Raw genomic sequence first — 17236 nt, forward strand, 5'->3', positions numbered from 1 at the left:
CTATTACACAAGTAATGGTTTCTAGTGTTTAGGCTCATAACGCAAGTTATGGGTCGTCACATTCACTTTGAGTTTCTTTGAATTAAATGCTAATTATTGAGGTATAATTTTCAAAACATGCCTAAAATCAAATTAATTTCCTCGTGTTGCCTGAAGCTATTACACAAGTAATGGTTTCTAGTGTTTAGGCTCATAACGCAAGTTATGGGTCGTCACATTCAATTTGAGTTTCTTTGAATTAAATGCTAAGTATTGAGGTATAATTTTCAAAACATGCCTAAAATCAAATTAATTTCCTCCTGTTGCCTGAAGCTATTACACAAGTAATGGTTTCTAGTGTTTAGGCTCATAACGCAAGTTATGGGTCGTCACATTCAATTTGAGTTTCTTTGAATTAAATTCTAATTATTGAGGTATAATTTTCAAAACATGCCTAAAATCAAATTAATTTCCTCCTGTTGCCTGAAGCTATTACACAAGTAATGGTTTCTAGTGTTTAGGCTCATAACGCAAGTTATGGGTCGTCACATTCAATTTGAGTTTCTTTGAATTAAATGCTAAGTATTGAGGTATAATTTTCAAAACATGCCTAAAATCAAATTAATTTCCTCCTGTTGCCTGAAGCTATTACACAAGTAATGGTTTCTAGTGTTTAGGCTGATAACGCAAGTTATGGGTCGTCACATTCAATTTGAGTTTCTTTGAATTAAATGCTAATTATTGAGGTATAATTTTCAAAACATGCCTAAAATCAAATTAATTTCCTCCTGTTGCCTGAAGCTATTACACAAGTAATGGTTTCTAGTGTTTAGGCTCATAACGCAAGTTATGGGTCGTCACATTCAATTTGAGTTTCTTTGAATTAAATGCTAAGTATTGAGGTATAATTTTCAAAACATGCCTAAAATCAAACTAATTTCCTCCTGTTGCCTGAAGCTATTACACAAGTAATGGTTTCGAATGTTTAGACTCATAACGCAAGTTGTGGGTCCTCACATTCAATTTGATTTTCTTTGAGATATATTTTAATTCTTGAGGTTTAAATTTATACGATATCTTATTATATGATTTTCTTTGAGGTTAATGTTTAGTATTGCTTCTCTTTCCTTAGACAAGAATCGTATTCGTCGGAGATTCTAATCTCCGTGATGCTGAGGGGCTGCTTGCTCTAAATGAGCGAGTTCACCGTTATCGGTAAGTATTGTGTTATGTTGTTGGCTTTGTCATGTAAATTTACTGACTTTTCTCTTGCTTTTTGCAGCCCGTCTTATAATTGCCAGGGCGGCCGGAGATCCATTCATCTCAGAACATTGACCAGTGATCTTCTGAAATACACTCACGTTTTCATCATTTGCGGTGACAACGATTTAAACTCATCGAAAGTTGACGAAATCTGTAGAAACTTTGAATATGTCATTAAAGCGCTGCATCCGCGCATTGTTAGATTTAGTGGCTTTTTGCCCAGAGCGGATTTTGATCCGGATCTGAGGACTAAAAGTAATCTTTATTTAGCTGAAAAGCTTAAAGATAGATACAAAAGCCCAAGACTTATAAAGAAAAGCGACTTTGACGCGAAGGGTGGAGACAAGTTTCACCTTCGGCACACCAAAAATGGACTCAATCACATGATGCAGCACTGTTTAATCTTTCTAGTTGACTCTTTTGGTGAATTACTATAAAAACTGAGCTTTAAAGATGAGCTTCTGAAAAACTGAGCTATCTGAACTCTTCCTTTGTAGTTGTTCTAAAAGATTTCTTTGTAATTGCAATCTTCTGCCTTGTGTCTTTCTTTCTTTAGGGGAAGAAGATGGAGCAACATTTGATCCGCTGGAACAGATGAAACAAAGGGTGATTATTATTATTATTATTATTATTATTATTATTATTATTATTATTATTATTATTATTATTATTATTATTATTATTATTATTATTATTATTATTATTTTTATTATTATTATTATTATTATTATTTTATTGTTTCTTATTAATATTATTATTACTATTATCATTTTTATTAATATTTTTTTCTTTATTCTTATCATTATTATTATTATTATTATTATTTTTATTATTTTTATTTTTATTATTATTATTATTTTCTTTATTCTTATCATTATTATTATTATTATTATTATTATTATTATTATTATTATTATTATTATTATTACTATTATTATTATTATTATTATTATTATTATTATTATTAATTTTATTATTCTTATTCTTCTTATTAATCCCATTATTATTTCACTTTTATTATAATTTTTTTGTTGTTCGTCCTACTCTTTCTCTTTTTCTTGTTCTTGTTCTTCTATTCTTAATTTTTTATTCTTCTTGTTTTTGTTCCTATTTTTATTCTTCTCAGCATTATTATTATTATTATTATCATTATTATTATTATTATTATTATTATTATTATTATTATTATTATTATTATTATTATTATTATTATGTATTACTATTATCATTATTATTACTATTATTATTTTCTTTATTCTTATCATTGTTATTATTTTTATTATTTTTTTATTATTGTTTTTAATTTTATTATTCTTATTCTTATTATTCTCATTATTAGATCACTTATATTATAATTTTTTTGTTGTTCGTCTTATTCTTTCTCTTATTCTTGGTCTTATTTTTCGTCTTATTCTTAATTTTTTATACTTCATTTTTTTGTTCCTATTTTATTCTTCTCAGCATTCGTAATCTTTTTCTTATTACTATCATTTGCAAAAGATATTGCGATCAAGATTTTTGTGAAAGAAGATATTGCGATCGGTATTTTTGCGAAAGATTCTGCGATCGAAATATTCCAAAAGATATTGCGATGAAAAGTTTTGCGAAAGATAGTGCGCTCAAAAGTATTGCGGAAGAAATTGCGATCAAAATATTGCAACCGAGTTTTGCGAAAGAAGTTATTGAGACCGAATTTTTTTGTTGAAGAAGATATTGCGGTCGAAATTTTCGATAAGCAGTATCTTGTTTTGCAATATCTTTGGCAATATTTTGATTCCATTACCTTCTTTCGTAAATTCGTTAGCAATAACATTTTTCGCAAAATGTTTTATTGCAGCATCTTGTGCAAAATCTTTGCTCTATTTTGATCAGAATATCTTCATTTGCAAAAACTTCCATCGCAATATCTTTCGCAAATTTTGTTTGATTTGTTTTTATTAATATATTATTATTTTTACGATTATTATTATTATTATTTTTGGAAATTACTATTACTATTATTGTTGCTGTTGTTCTTCTTATCATTGTTCTTATTTTCATTGTTTTTATTATTATTATTCTTATTTTTTCTGTTACTCTTATTCTTGTTCTCCTTGTTCTTGTTCTTATTCTTCTTCTAATTCTTTTCTGTGTTATTCTGCTTCTTGTTTTTGTTCTTATTCCTATTCGTTTTCTTACTCTTACCATTATTATTTGCAAAAGATATTACGGTCAGAAATTTTGTGAAAGACGATATTGTGATCGAAATTATTGCAAATAAATTTTGCGAAAGATATTGCGATTGAAATTTTTGCGAAAGAACATATTGCGATCAAATTGTTTGCGAAAGAAGATATAGCGATTAAAATATTGCGAACAATTTTTGCGAGAGAAGATATAGCGATTGAAGTATTGCAAACGACTTATGTGAAAGCAGATATTGCGGTCAAAACTTTTCCAAAAGAACATATTGTGGAAGAAGATATTGCGATCAAATTGTTTGCGAAAGAAGATATAGCGATTAAAATAATACGATGTTCGTATGTTTCTTTAGTGTGTTCTCGTTTTCTTCGGTTTTTTTTTTTCGTTCTGACCCCAAAAACCTTAAACCATAGTCAATTAGGTCTTAAAAGACAAGCATTTTTGTGTTTGGGGTCAAAAACGAAAAAAAAATTAACTCTGATGACTTTATTTTTAAACGCGATGTTCATATGTTTCTTTACTGTGTTCTCGTTTTCTTCTGTTTTTCTTCGTTCTGACCCCAAAAACAATAAATCATAGTCAATTCGGTCTTGAAAAACTCGGATTTTCATTTTTGGGTTCAAAAACGAAATAAAATCAACTCTATTGTCTTTATTTTTAAATACGATGTTCATATGTTTCTATAGTGTGTTCTTGTTTTCTTTGATGTTTTTATGTTCTGAACCCAAAATCTTAAATCATATTCAATTTGGTCTTAAAAGACTAGCTTTTTTGTGTTTGGGGTCAGAAACGAAAAAAAATCACCGCTTTTGATTTTATTTTTAAATACGATGTTCGTATGTTTCCTTAGTGTGTTCTCGTTTTCTTCGGTTTTTTTTTCGTTCTGACCCCAAAAACCTTAAACCATAGTCAATTAGGTCTTAAAAGACAAGCATTTTTGTGTTTGGGGTCAAAAACGAAAAAAAATTAACTCTGATGACTTTATTTTTAAACGCGATGTTCATATGTTTCTTTACTGTGTTCTCGTTTTCTTCTGTTTTTCTTCGTTCTGACCCCAAAAACAATAAATCATAGTCAATTTGGTCTTGAAAAGCTAGGATTTTCATTTTTGGGTTCAAAAACGAAATAAAATCAACTCTATTGTCTTTATTTTTAAATACGATGTTCATATGTTTCTATAGTGTGTTCTTGTTTTCTTTGATGTTTTTATGTTCTGAACCCAAAATCTTAAATCATATTCAATTTGGTCTTAAAAAACTAGCTTTTTTGTGTTTGGGGTCAGAAACGAAAAAAAATCACCGCTTTTGACTTTATTTTTAAATACGATGTTCGTATGTTTCCTTAGTGTGTTCTCGTCTTCTTCGGTTTTTTTTTCGTTCTGACCCCAAAAACCTTAAACCATAGTCAATTAGGTCTTAAAAGACAAGCATTTTTGTGTTTGTGTTCAAAAACGAAATAAAACCAACTCTATTGTCTTAATTTTAAATACGATGTTCGTATGTTTCTTTAGTGTGTTCTCGTTTTGTTTGGTTTTTTTTCGTTCTGACCCCAAACAGTTTAAATCATAACCAATTTTGTCTTAAAAGAAAAGCATTTTTGTGTTTGGGGTCAAAAACGAAAAAAAAAATCAGTTCTGATGCCTTTATATTTTGAATACGATGCCTCTATTTTTCTTTTTCGTGTTCTTCTTTAGCTGTTTTTTTTTCGTTTTGACCCAAAAACCGTCTAATAATACTTTACTTGCCTTTAAAAAAAGATTAGTTTTTCTCTGGGTCAAAAACGAAAAAAAATCAGCTCTGATGCCTTTATATTTTGAATACGATGCCTCTATTTTTCTTTTTCGTGTTCTTCTTTAGCTGTTTTTTTTTCGTTTTGACCCAAAAACCGTCTAATAATACTTTACTTGCCTTTAAAAAACGATTAATTTTTCTCTGGGTCAAAAACGAAAAAAAAATCAGCTCTGATGCCTTTATATTTTGAATACGATGCCTCTATTTTTTTTTCGTGTTCTTCTTTAGCTGTTTTTTTTTCGTTTTGACCCAAAAACCGTCTAATAATACTTTACTTGCCTTTAAAAAATGATTAATTTTTCTCTGGGTCAAAAACGAAAAAAAAAATCAGTTCTGATGCCTTTATATTTTGAATACGATGCCTCTATTTTTCTTTTTCGTGTTCTTCTTTAGCTGTTTTTTTTTCGTTTTGACCCAAAAACCGTCTAATAATACTTTACTTGCCTTTAAAAAACGATTAATTTTTCTCTGGGTCAAAAACGAAAAAAAAATCAGCTCTGATGCCTTTATATTTTGAATACGATGCCTCTATTTTTTTATGTCTTTAATTTAAAAAAATTATGTCTTTAAATTTTGTCGGTGTTTTTATACTTTTTGGTCGCTTGCGGCCAATTCAGTGTTGTAGTACTCTTTTTTAACTGAGTATAGGAAAACAGCTTTTGTAGCTTTTTTGAGGTCCTGTTGGTTTTTTTTGCAAGGTCTGCCGGCTATTTTTGACCTTTTTTTCGGCCATTTTTGACGTTTTTTCGATCAGTTTTGACCTTTTTTTCGGCTATTTTTGACCTTTTTTTCGGCCATTTTTGACGTTTTTTCGATCAGTTTTGACCTTTTTTTCGGCTATTTTTGACCTTTTTTTCGGCCATTTTTGACGTTTTTTCGATCAGTTTTGACCTTTTTTTCGGCTATTTTTGACCTTTTTTTCGGCCATTTTTGACGTTTTTTCGATCAGTTTTGACCTTTTTTTCGGCTATTTTTGACCTTTTTTTCGGCCATTTTTGACGTTTTTTCGATCAGTTTTGACCTTTTTTTTGGCTATTTTTGACCATTTTTTCGGCCATTTTTGACGTTTTTTCGATCAGTTTTGACCTTTTTTTCGGCTATTTTTGACCTTTTTTTCGGCCATTTTTGACGTTTTTTCGATCAGTTTTGACCTTTTTTTCGGCTATTTTTGACCTTTTTTTCGGCCATTTTTGACGTTTTTTCGATCAGTTTTGACCTTTTTTTCGGCTATTTTTGACCTTTTTTTCGGCCATTTGAGACTGGATTAAGACTTGGCAAGTCTTGGCCAAGACTTGGATTAAGACTTGCCAAGTCTTGGCCAAGACTTGGATTAAGACTTGGCAAGTCTTGGCCAAGACTTGGATTAAGACTTGGCAAGTCTTGGCCAAGACTTGGATTAAGACTTGGCAAGTCTTGGCCAAGACTTGGATTAAGACTTGGCAAGTCTTGGCCAAGACTTGGATTAAGACTTGCCAAGTCTTGGCCAAGACTTGGATTAAGACTTGGCAAGTCTTGGCCAAGTCTGACAAGTCTTAAATGTGTTATGATCATAGCTCTGAATCAGTACTGATACCTAGACTTGCAATTAGACTTGCCCAGTACTGATATTGACTTGGCGTTAAGTACGGGTGGTTAAGTGACTCTGCAGAAGTCACTTCAAAATTTTGACCTAATATCTTGATTCGCTTCGTCGTTCTCGATAAACGCCAGAAGTTCGCAGTGACTTCAAGCAGTGTCACTTAACCATTTCATCGTTTCCAAGCAACTCTCACGAAAGGATAGAAGGCTTCGCACAAATTAAAAATGCATAGATTCTCAGACACTTCCGATGATGTCGAGCTGACATAACTGAGAACACTGGTTACAGTCATGTCAGAGTTTGCCTATTGCAGACTTCTGCGTAAAGACGTTTTGAAAGCAAGTTTGGTTAACCTGAATCTTCAGGGACAAAATTTCTTGCGATCAAAATGTATAAATTAGGTGGCATTATCAGTACTTCCTCTGTCATTTCTAGCATTACATTTTTCAGATCCTTTTCTGTATTTCCTACCGCAAAAATTAGTCTATCTTGAATCAAGTGTTCCAAAAATCACCGCCAAACTTTGAAAATTGTGGTCACTACATACTCTGAGAAGACACTTAGACCAACAATTTGTATTGCAATGAAGGGCTTTAGGAGAAAACTGAAGCTCATAAACGTATGCGTCCTGTATCTCTGAGGAGCAAAACTGACGACGCAGTTTATTGTTTGCCCGCAACAAAGGCAACAACTAAAACATTTGCCTCAATTTCAAAAACCCAAACCGCAGAGTTGAGCAGAAAAAACGCCCTCAAAACTTGAGGAAATGAAGGTGTTCTTTATTAAAATTGTCATCAGCTTTGCACTTGACCTATCTTCAAAAACAATTTATAAACGGGGAGGGCAAAAAAACACGAAGCCACAGAGATAATACTCTAAAGGCTGCAACATTACTCACAGCTCTCGTCTTTGCTGAGCTAAACTCACAATTCCAAGAAAACTTGCAAAGACATCTGAAATAAATAAAAAGGTCCCCCCCACGCCTGCGCTATTTCCACCATTGCTGCACCACAGAGCAAAGCAACCATTTAAAACGACACAAAAAAATTGCAACCTCAAGTCTGACCTCTTACAAAGACGTGATAGACGATAACTGCAAATCATTGAGTTAAAGTTAGTTGCTCTGTCAGGTTCCACACTTAAAGTCTTTTACTTCTTTAGCATACAACTGATAGTCAATTTTGGCTATCCAATTGTTTGTCGAAAAATCAAGGTCTACAAGGCTCAAAAACAAAACTGTTAATTGAAAAAGTAATACACAGCAAACTTTATAGACTGAAGCCGTTAACAATCCTAAATGCGCAATTCCTATATGAATCCCTTCATTATACAATGAAACTTGCGATGAGTTTCTGGCAAATCTTTGCCCAAAAATAGCTCTAATTGTATCTGAAAATTTTGACTTTCTAACACTTCAGAATAAATGTCCTCACTTGAGTACAGTTTTTGGGGATAAATACAGCTATCACGATTTAGAAATGATTATTTGAGAGACCGTTTATCATGTTTTTTGGCTGTCTGAGTAATTTAAATTCGACCTAAATTTACTCCTATTGCCGTTCATCTAACCTGAGCATGAGTACTATGTGTTTGCGGTCCTGTTCAAGACTGGTCTCTACTTGTATCAAGGCTGCAATTGACACCAATCCTTATCGGGCCACAGAAGTCAGCGCGTTGCAAAATATAGAATCATTTGCTCAATCTCCTGAAGTTGCTTCATAATCAATTTCAGATATTGGAGAACTTAGAAGTTCAAGATTACATCTGCGCACAAGGAAGAGCGTTTTTTGTAGAAATTCTGTTGTCACATTACTCCATGTTATATTACCAAATACATCTATCATTGAGCTCAAAAAAGTTGAAAAACTAAGAAAAAAATGGCTAGAGTTTCTGAACCGAACCACAAAAACTTTGGTCCTCCTCAAATGTCAGTTCGCAGATCAGCAGAGAAAATGTGGGGGTTTCTTTTTTACCTACCTGACAACCAGAGCTATTCATATAGGAATTGCGCATTTTTGAGATACTGTTCCTTGTGTAATGGATATTGGAAAAATTATCGCTCATAGAAGACAATGATCCTAACTTCATTGGAACTAAAAAGAATTACCAGTCCGCTTAAAATTGTGCTACCAAGTAGAGACAACCTCTAGACTGGCACATAATAATTTAAAGTGGAAACTCAACCCACCTGCAGGTCCACATCATGGAGGTGTCTGGGAGCGTGCTGTGGGAAGTTTTAGGTGTACAAGTTACGTAATTCTGGGCAGCCAACGCTTAACAGATTAAGCCCTTTTAACCAAGTTCTTCTTGAAGGATGAGACTTCAAATAACAATCTCTTGACTCCTGCAAGTTGTGAAATAAACGACTGAGTGAGTTCTGATGATCTAACACAAATTTATTTGTTCTAAGAAAATAGAAGCACTATCTTATCGTCTTTTGCGTCAGCAAATCTTATCAATCATCGATAGGTGTGTTAGAGTTCATGCAAGTTGAAGTTCATCAATTCAGATGGACAGGCAAATCGAAAATTACCGTAAGAACCGGCAATCTAGCTTTTATTGTTGACACTATACAAAAGCTCTATCCAAATGCTGCTGTTTCACAATCTCAGCTTGTGAAAGACGGCACCGACGGCTCAGCCGAAATCACGGCAATGTCAAATAATTTAATCAGACCCGTTGTAAAGGTCGTCCTTGAATTAGGTCGCTAAGTTTTTTGGCCGAAGAAAGTTCAAATTGAAAATATTTCGAGACTCGTAATTATAAACTGAAATAAAACTTGAATTTCCGAAATATTTGAACAAGCTATTCACTTTTGTTGTTTTGATTACTAATAATTTAGCTCATTCGAAAAATACAATGAGAAGTTATTGAAAATTTCGCGTTTATTTTTGGCATGAAAGTATTTTAATCCTTACAATTGCAAAATTGAATATAGTGTTATCATTCGACAATTCGTGTACGTTCTTTATAATTTTGATACAACAATTTGGCTTGTTGTTTGTACTGAAAAAGGGTTCGAGGTGAGTAGTGATCACTGCAGGAGTCAGTTATTTATGTCGAAATGCTAAAAGTCAGTTCCCGACCGAGTCAAAACGAAGTTTTTCAATTCTTGATGCCCCCAGTGTTTTTGTTCGCCGCCCGGTTACAAATTATTTGTTGTTATATAGTAACGTTACTGTGTATAAAAACAGCACGTGCACCTGGGGGGCGTAAAAGATAGAAGCCCACCAAGATGGGGGTGCCAAAGGAAACTAGATCCCGTGATTCTATGGAAGTCACTTCTAAAATCTGGCTTCACATATGTTGGACCGCTGCGTGCTTCAAGTTATTAATGCTCCATGTTGCCTTTGACATCAAGAAGAATTACATAACATTTAAAGTGCATGTGGTTTTTAAGTTCTTCCGCGATGGCTGAAATATTTAAACTCAAATCAAATAAGCGGAAAAATTGAGGCGCAAAATACAGCTTGAATTTCAACTTTTGAAACGTCGTAGAAGAATTAATTACGTTATGTTTGATAACGCTCGTTGCATAAGTGATTCTGATGATTCGAAATGAACTGATAAAAACAATCAGGTGTGAACCAAGATTTTACACTTATTGACGAAATAATCAGAAATTATTGACGAAATAATCAGACTTTCGAAAAATTACTTACCTACAATCAACTTTCAACTTTAGGCTATTGTTCTCATGTTCTAGGCTGCAATATGTCTGCGTACAAGCGAGGTCTGAGAGCGAGCAGACCAGGAGCTGCAAGGATTCCTCTTCAACAGCAGTCCTCTTCCTCTGCCGATGCGTATGGATCCATGTCAAGTGCACAAGTTACGTCCGCCCAGGTGTCAGAGGTCATACAGGAATTCTCAACAGCTTTCAAGTTAGTTCTACTCTATTGATTTTGAACCAATGGCAATGTCTGAGTCTACACTCTATCATGTAAAATTTTCACTGCAACGTTTGCAGGTAAGCGTAATTGCAGCATCACAATACCTGCAGAATTACCTGCAAAAGTGATGCTTGCAACTTACTTAAAATAAAATTACCTACAAACTTATAACAACAAATTTAAATTTGGATTCTGGAAATTTACGAGGAAACATTTGCGAGATTTGGAAACATTTGAAACATTTGAAACATTTGGAAAGATTTACACGAAATAATAATTAAGCAGATTTTTTGTGGAGTGCGGGTGGGGGTGGTGGTCATCACTTGTCGTTGCATAAACTATCTGACGGGAAATTTTGTCCCGCGTTACTTTTTCTATTATGAGCAGGCTGCTTCCGAAAAGATACCTCTGAAAAGAGCTGAATGTATTTGGAAAAAGATATCGCTCTTTTAACCATAACAACACATTTCAGCCCAGATTGAGGTGCTAGTTTATAATCACACGTGATCAGACCATCCAAGTATAACCTACGCATGGAGACGCATGCAGTGATGAGACGTATCGAGTTGAAGATTAGTCCTCTGATCAAATTTTATTCTAGGTCAAATTCGTTGACGTTTTTTTTGACATTGTTCACTAAGTGCATGTTGAAATAAAGTAACACAATCAAGCCTATTAGAAACTAGAAAGAAACTTAAGTACTTTTATAACATTTGCTGGTCTTTCCAATAGTACCCCCCCCCCCAGCTTAGTGGCCATATAACCTATAGCTCCCCCATGTAAATTGACAAAAATATTGGGGGCAATTAATATAACAAGGCGGCTCGTTAATGTGCGTTCGCATATGATGTTCCGACCCGAGCTCATCTACATTTTTGACTTAATTGTCAACCAAATGAAGAGATAACAAAAATAGATGTTTGAATTTAAAAAAAAAATGCTACAAAACCTAACTACAAATTGAATTACATAATGCCATTTCTCATTACAGCGCTCACGAGATCTACCAACAAAAAGACTACGAGAGAATACAGCAAACAACAAAATATGCAAAAACAAAATTTTCACGGCAGAAACCAAATATATAATTTTAAAAGCACCTAGTAACAACGTCAAAATGCAATCAGATAAAACCTTAACTCCACAAATTTAGTTTTTGCTAACTATACAGCAGATGTATGTTTTTCATAATGAGATTAGGTAAAAAGTTGACATAGAGAAAAAAAATGAGGTTAAAGTCAAAGATCAATCAACATTTCTTAAACCAAATAATTTCAAATGTCTAAAAAATTCTTTAGCTTTTTAACAAAATTATTCTTGATAAATTTACTAAAAAGTCAATATGAAACTAATGGGACCTGTCTTTGCTGACACTAAACCATAGGAATAAACTAAACACGCAGAAAATCTCAAAAAATGAATAATTTACACAAAGACGCAGAAAATCTCAAAAAATTACAAACAATAACATAAAATAAAAGAATATTAGCTATTATCTGAATTTTATTTATTTTTATTTCAGTTTACATTTAAACTCATTCAGCTAAAATTATACTGAAAGAGAAAAGAAGTTCGTTCATTTGGGCCACATTTGAAAATCATTGGGATCTGTTATTACCTGAATAAGCTAAAAGAAGAGAGAAAAAGGAAACACAAATACACCACTCACAATTTTTTTGTGAAAACGCATAACGTCCACAAACGAAACATCAGTTACGACATAATATTAGTAGACAAGTTGTTTTTTGAAATTCAAGGAATTGGAGTGGACTTCTCAATGACGAGAATAAGTTGACGAAAAGAACAAAAAAAAAACTAAAAATTTTGAAGGCATTTAATTATGCCTAGATGATGTGACGACTAGGATGTTTGTCATTCAAAATTTATTAAAAAGACGTTACAACAAGTCATTGACTATGAGAACAACAACAAAAGCAGGCAAAGTCCAAAAGTTCGGTAGAAAATTGAGAGAAGAAAATGTCGAAGCTATTTAAACCATAAGCTTTTTTCTCTGAAAACTCTTTCAACTAACCATTAAACGTCTTCACAAAGCCAATGGGAGCTTTCAATATTAGGATAATGTAATACGATTTCGAAAGGAACCAAAATTACTAAAAAAATCCAAAAATTATAAAAATTATGAAAACTCGTGCACCGAAGTCAAAAAAACAATAGTTAGAAGACAAAACCGCTAACTAGATAAATTGTTGCTGATGTAGAAAAAAATGCCACGATGTGAATACAAGGATGTTTATCATGCCTAAGTAATCAATAAGACATCACAATATGTCTTATGACTATGAAAAAAAAACAACAAATACAGGCAAAAAGCAAAATTTCTTTAGAGAAATGGGAGAAGAAAGTGTTGAAGCCATTTAAACCATATTTTTCTCTCAGAAAGTTTTATCTATGATTCTTTGGACGTTTTCACTAAAGGAAGCTTTGGACGTTTTCACTGGCCATCAATATTAGTATGACGTGATAAGATTTCAAAATGAACCAATAAAACGAAATGTCCAAAAAATTTTTAAAAAAATTTAAAATCTTTGAAATTTGAAAAATTTGATAAAGCCTCCAATGAGGTTAACTTATGTGGCAGTGGTATGAAGGAGTTCAATCCTGTTTTTACTGAGATGAACTTACAGTTCACAAAAATAAGTTTATGGTTTTCTGATTTTAAAAAAAAATTTGAAAATTTATTTTCAAAAGTCTTAACAGCCATTAGCTGTCCACTCACAGCACTAGATAGGTTCACTTAATGCTCATTAGTAAATCTATTGCACCTTTCGTCAACAAGTTTATGAAATAGGATTATAAAACTTTATTAGAACCTCAAAAAATAAATCAAAATTTCATTTGAAATTACGAAATTTGAGATACGAATCCAAAAAAACGTGAGCGATCCCTTTGAAACAAATTTTTTGTTCATTGGGCTTCATTTGATCGTAAAAGAGGTTTGTCATTAACGGAACTTCGATATTAAAATTGTCTAGTAGTCTCCAGGTGACTTGAAAAAACAAAAAATTTGCAAATTTTTCTAAAAAAAAGAGCTCCCAAACCTAATTCGAATTTTTTTTATATATTAAACTTCCCTCTAAGACTAGAACTAGTCTTTATTATCTCTTTTCGTCTATTAAAAACCTAAAATTGATTTACTTTTTGGCGTGAAATCTAGTTTTGAATTAAGTTTTTCGTAGAAAAAACGTTAATTCGTACGAAAATTACGGTAAAAGTGAGCAAAAGTGAACCAAATATCCAGTGTTCACATGAAAATTTAAACCTCGATAACTCCTCGAAAAAAACGAAATACAAAAAAATCTTTTTAATTTCGAATTCTACGCTGGACGAGCTTTTTAACGATACCATGCACATTTCTCTACGATGAATATATCGGTCGGCCAAACTTCACGGAACAAAAAAAACCCATTTGAGTATATAGTTCCCCCCCCACAAGTGGGGTTGGAACAATAAACAGGCCAACAATAATCAACAATACCGGCGGATAACGAGCTATCGCCACATGAGTAGGTTTTAATTAATTTTGCGCTAATTCCAAAGATTTTGAAACAAAGGCATTATATAGTATAATACAAATTTTTTTTATAGAATATTTATTCTTCGTCTTCATATCCCAGTAAAGCCCCTTTATGCGTGTATTAAGATACGTTTATTGGAGAAAAAGAGGTAAAATAGACCAATTTGTTCCCTTTATTTGGTTGGGCCGCTGGCTCGTAATGCGTTAATGATATTTGCATGCCACCTAGATTAAAATCTTGTTTCAATTTTTCTGAGTTCGTCCAAAAACTACTCAAAATTGAACTTTTTTCTACCAGATTTTAGCTTAAACAGACATAATTATCAGTTTTTGGAAAAGATAATGATTTTCTGCAAAATGCTTATCAAAACAAGCAAACGCAAAAGTATGTCTGCATGATGTCTGTTCAGAAGTAATTTTCATTGGCATCTTGACCAGAGAAAGCATTCAGATCAATTTATTTAGCAACATTTCAGAGAACTTAGCTTAGTCTTGCAAGCTCTTAAACGCTAAGGCCCGACTAATGCACGACGAATACCCAACCTGGAAAAATGCAAAAAATATTTATTTGAGTTCTCCTCAATTTTCAATTTCAAGAATTTCAAACGTGAGATAATTTGCATTTATATTTTTTTAGATTTTAAATTTGGTTTATTTCTAAGTTTTCACATTACTTCTAAGTATCTACGAAAAGTTGCAGAATATAGTATATTTCTCTTTATCTGATGTTTTTGTTGATTCGACAACTTTGTTTTTAGGATTAAAATTACTCAAAGCATCATTAAAGAGTATACTTGAGAAAACTTAGGGAAAAAACTTTGTTTCACAAGTGGTGAAAATACGAATCAAAGCACATTGGATAGATTTTATACAATTCAAACTAACCTGTCTGAGAATTTGAAATTCTTTTGGTGACCACTTTTTTTCTGCACAAATTTCTTTCAATTATATTGATCCAGCATATTCTTAAACAAAAAGAGGAATAAATGTCAGACAAAATGAACCACACCTAATCAGATAACTACTTCTCTCTTTTTAACATATCAAATTTTTCTATCAAGACAAATTTGCTGATAATTTTTATGATGATATTGATGGTCTATGACGGATGGGTGTGTGCGTGCTTCACAACTATTTGTCTTTTTAGAAGTTTCTGAATAAGGTTTACACTTCGAACCCACTAAATTTCACGTGTGCTAATTGGTGCCAATTTCACGTGTGCTCTGGTTAATATATTTGTTCACCTGTGATCTGATTGAAACTCAATTTTGCTACGCGAAATCAATTCAATATCAAATAGTTTTAAAAGTTCTCAATATTAGCACGATTGAGTTATGTTTTTTTACAGTGGTGCCTCATTTTTTGTTATTCGGCAATAATTCGCTATTGGAATTGCTGCTTGGGTGTGCTTTGCGTATGATGTGCAGAAGCTGTGATGCTCACTAACTTTCAAAAAGTTTTCTTCCATATCTTTTTTTCAAGATCAATATGGCAAAAAGGAAAAAAAACTCGTCCACAAGGAACCTCTGAAAGAGATGAATAAATTAACCGAACAAATGGTAGTATGTTTTCTCAGTTTTAGCGAATCAAAAACAAGGATTTGTGACGCTAAATTACCGTCAAATTGCCACAGACTTGTATCGTTTCTTGATTGTGAGCTGCAAACGATCTTGTTTTCAAATGAAAAAGAGACATCAACAGAAACCCGGGTTGAAGTTTCTTTGATTTCATACAAGGATCATATATGATTTCATACTGTCCATACTTGATTTCTTAGTACGATCTTTGTTTGAAACCAAAGAAATCATATATGATCCTTGTATGATTACCAAGAAATCATATGTGATCCTAGTACGAATAGCAAGAATCATACATCTATTTTTAAAAATTTTTTCGGTAGGGCATCACATATATGATACCCCTGCATCACTTTGTGATCCGCCAAAAGACCCTAACGTACAATATCAATTGAAAGTTGGGCACAAAATAAAAGAGTAAGTCCAAACAAATAACAAAATTTTTGACATACTCTGAAGCCAGTTTATATATATAAATGCTCATTTATAAAAATAATTAATCAAGAAAAAAATGCATATCACGTCAAATTCGTTTTCTGAATACGTTTTAACCACAAATTTATTCTTTTAGCGCACACAAGAATCAAATGTGGATTGCAAATGCGATATGATAATTTAATAAGTCCTCTGACTACATTATACGGGAATTTGTGGCACCCGTCAATGTATTATGTGTCATATATGACCTGGTATGAAATCCAAGAAATTTTTTCAACTTCAATGGAAAATCAAAATTATACAGTTTTTAGTCTTTGAATTTTTTTGTATGATCCTTGTATGATTTCTAGGAAATCATATATGGTCCTTGTATGACTACTAAGAATTCATACAAATCATATATGACCTAGTATGATTACTAAGAATCATATATGACCTAATACGAAATCAAAGAAAGTTGTACGATCGTTGACCCGGGAACCCAGATTCCGGTCTGGTCGAACTTGGGTTTATGAGAAAAATAGAGAGGGCCACATCATCAATCGTTTTCTACACTTTTCGGTGGGTCAGCTTCGATGTTCCCGCATCCTGTCAGTTTTCAACCAAAGACAAATTGCGTTTTCTCCGGTGACTTTTTCAACATGAATCGATGGTTGAGCTGTTCCCTTCACACTGACTAATTTGTATTGTTCAACTGTTCGTCTTTCGCCTACGTCATTTTATTACAGGGAAACATTTTTTGTTTTGACACATACTGTGAGAAAGTAACTGAATGTCAATAGGCTACCGAGTACCCAAGTCGAGGAGTCCGCTCAAATTCCGCTCAAAAAAATGCAAGAGATGACCGGAATGAGCGGAATTTGACCGGAATGAGCGGAATCGATAAAAAAAAATGCAAGAAATGAAAGGAATTTGAGCGGAACAAAAAATGCAAGGAATGAGCGGAATTTGAGCGGAAAAAAATGCAAGAAATGAGAGGAATTTGATCGGAATAAAAAATGCAG

At 32.7% G+C, this 17236-nt stretch overlaps 1 protein-coding gene across 2 annotated transcripts in view; it reads left to right on the forward strand.

Annotated features, from left to right (window-relative positions):
* Positions 1-17236, forward strand: part of LOC142353729 (uncharacterized) — a 109867-nt gene that overhangs the window by 10549 nt on the left and 82082 nt on the right. For both annotated transcript variants that reach the window (XM_075406070.1, XM_075406069.1), the window contains one exon: positions 10499-10673. In XM_075406070.1, the coding sequence (XP_075262185.1) occupies positions 10507-10673 (167 nt within the window). In that variant the 5' untranslated portion in view covers positions 10499-10506. The remainder of the gene's footprint in view (positions 1-10498; positions 10674-17236) is intronic.

The sequence above is a fragment of the Convolutriloba macropyga genome, chromosome 14 (assembly GCF_964194025.1).
Source record: "Convolutriloba macropyga chromosome 14, txConMacr16.3, whole genome shotgun sequence".
Lineage (NCBI taxonomy): Eukaryota > Metazoa > Xenacoelomorpha > Acoela > Convolutidae > Convolutriloba > Convolutriloba macropyga.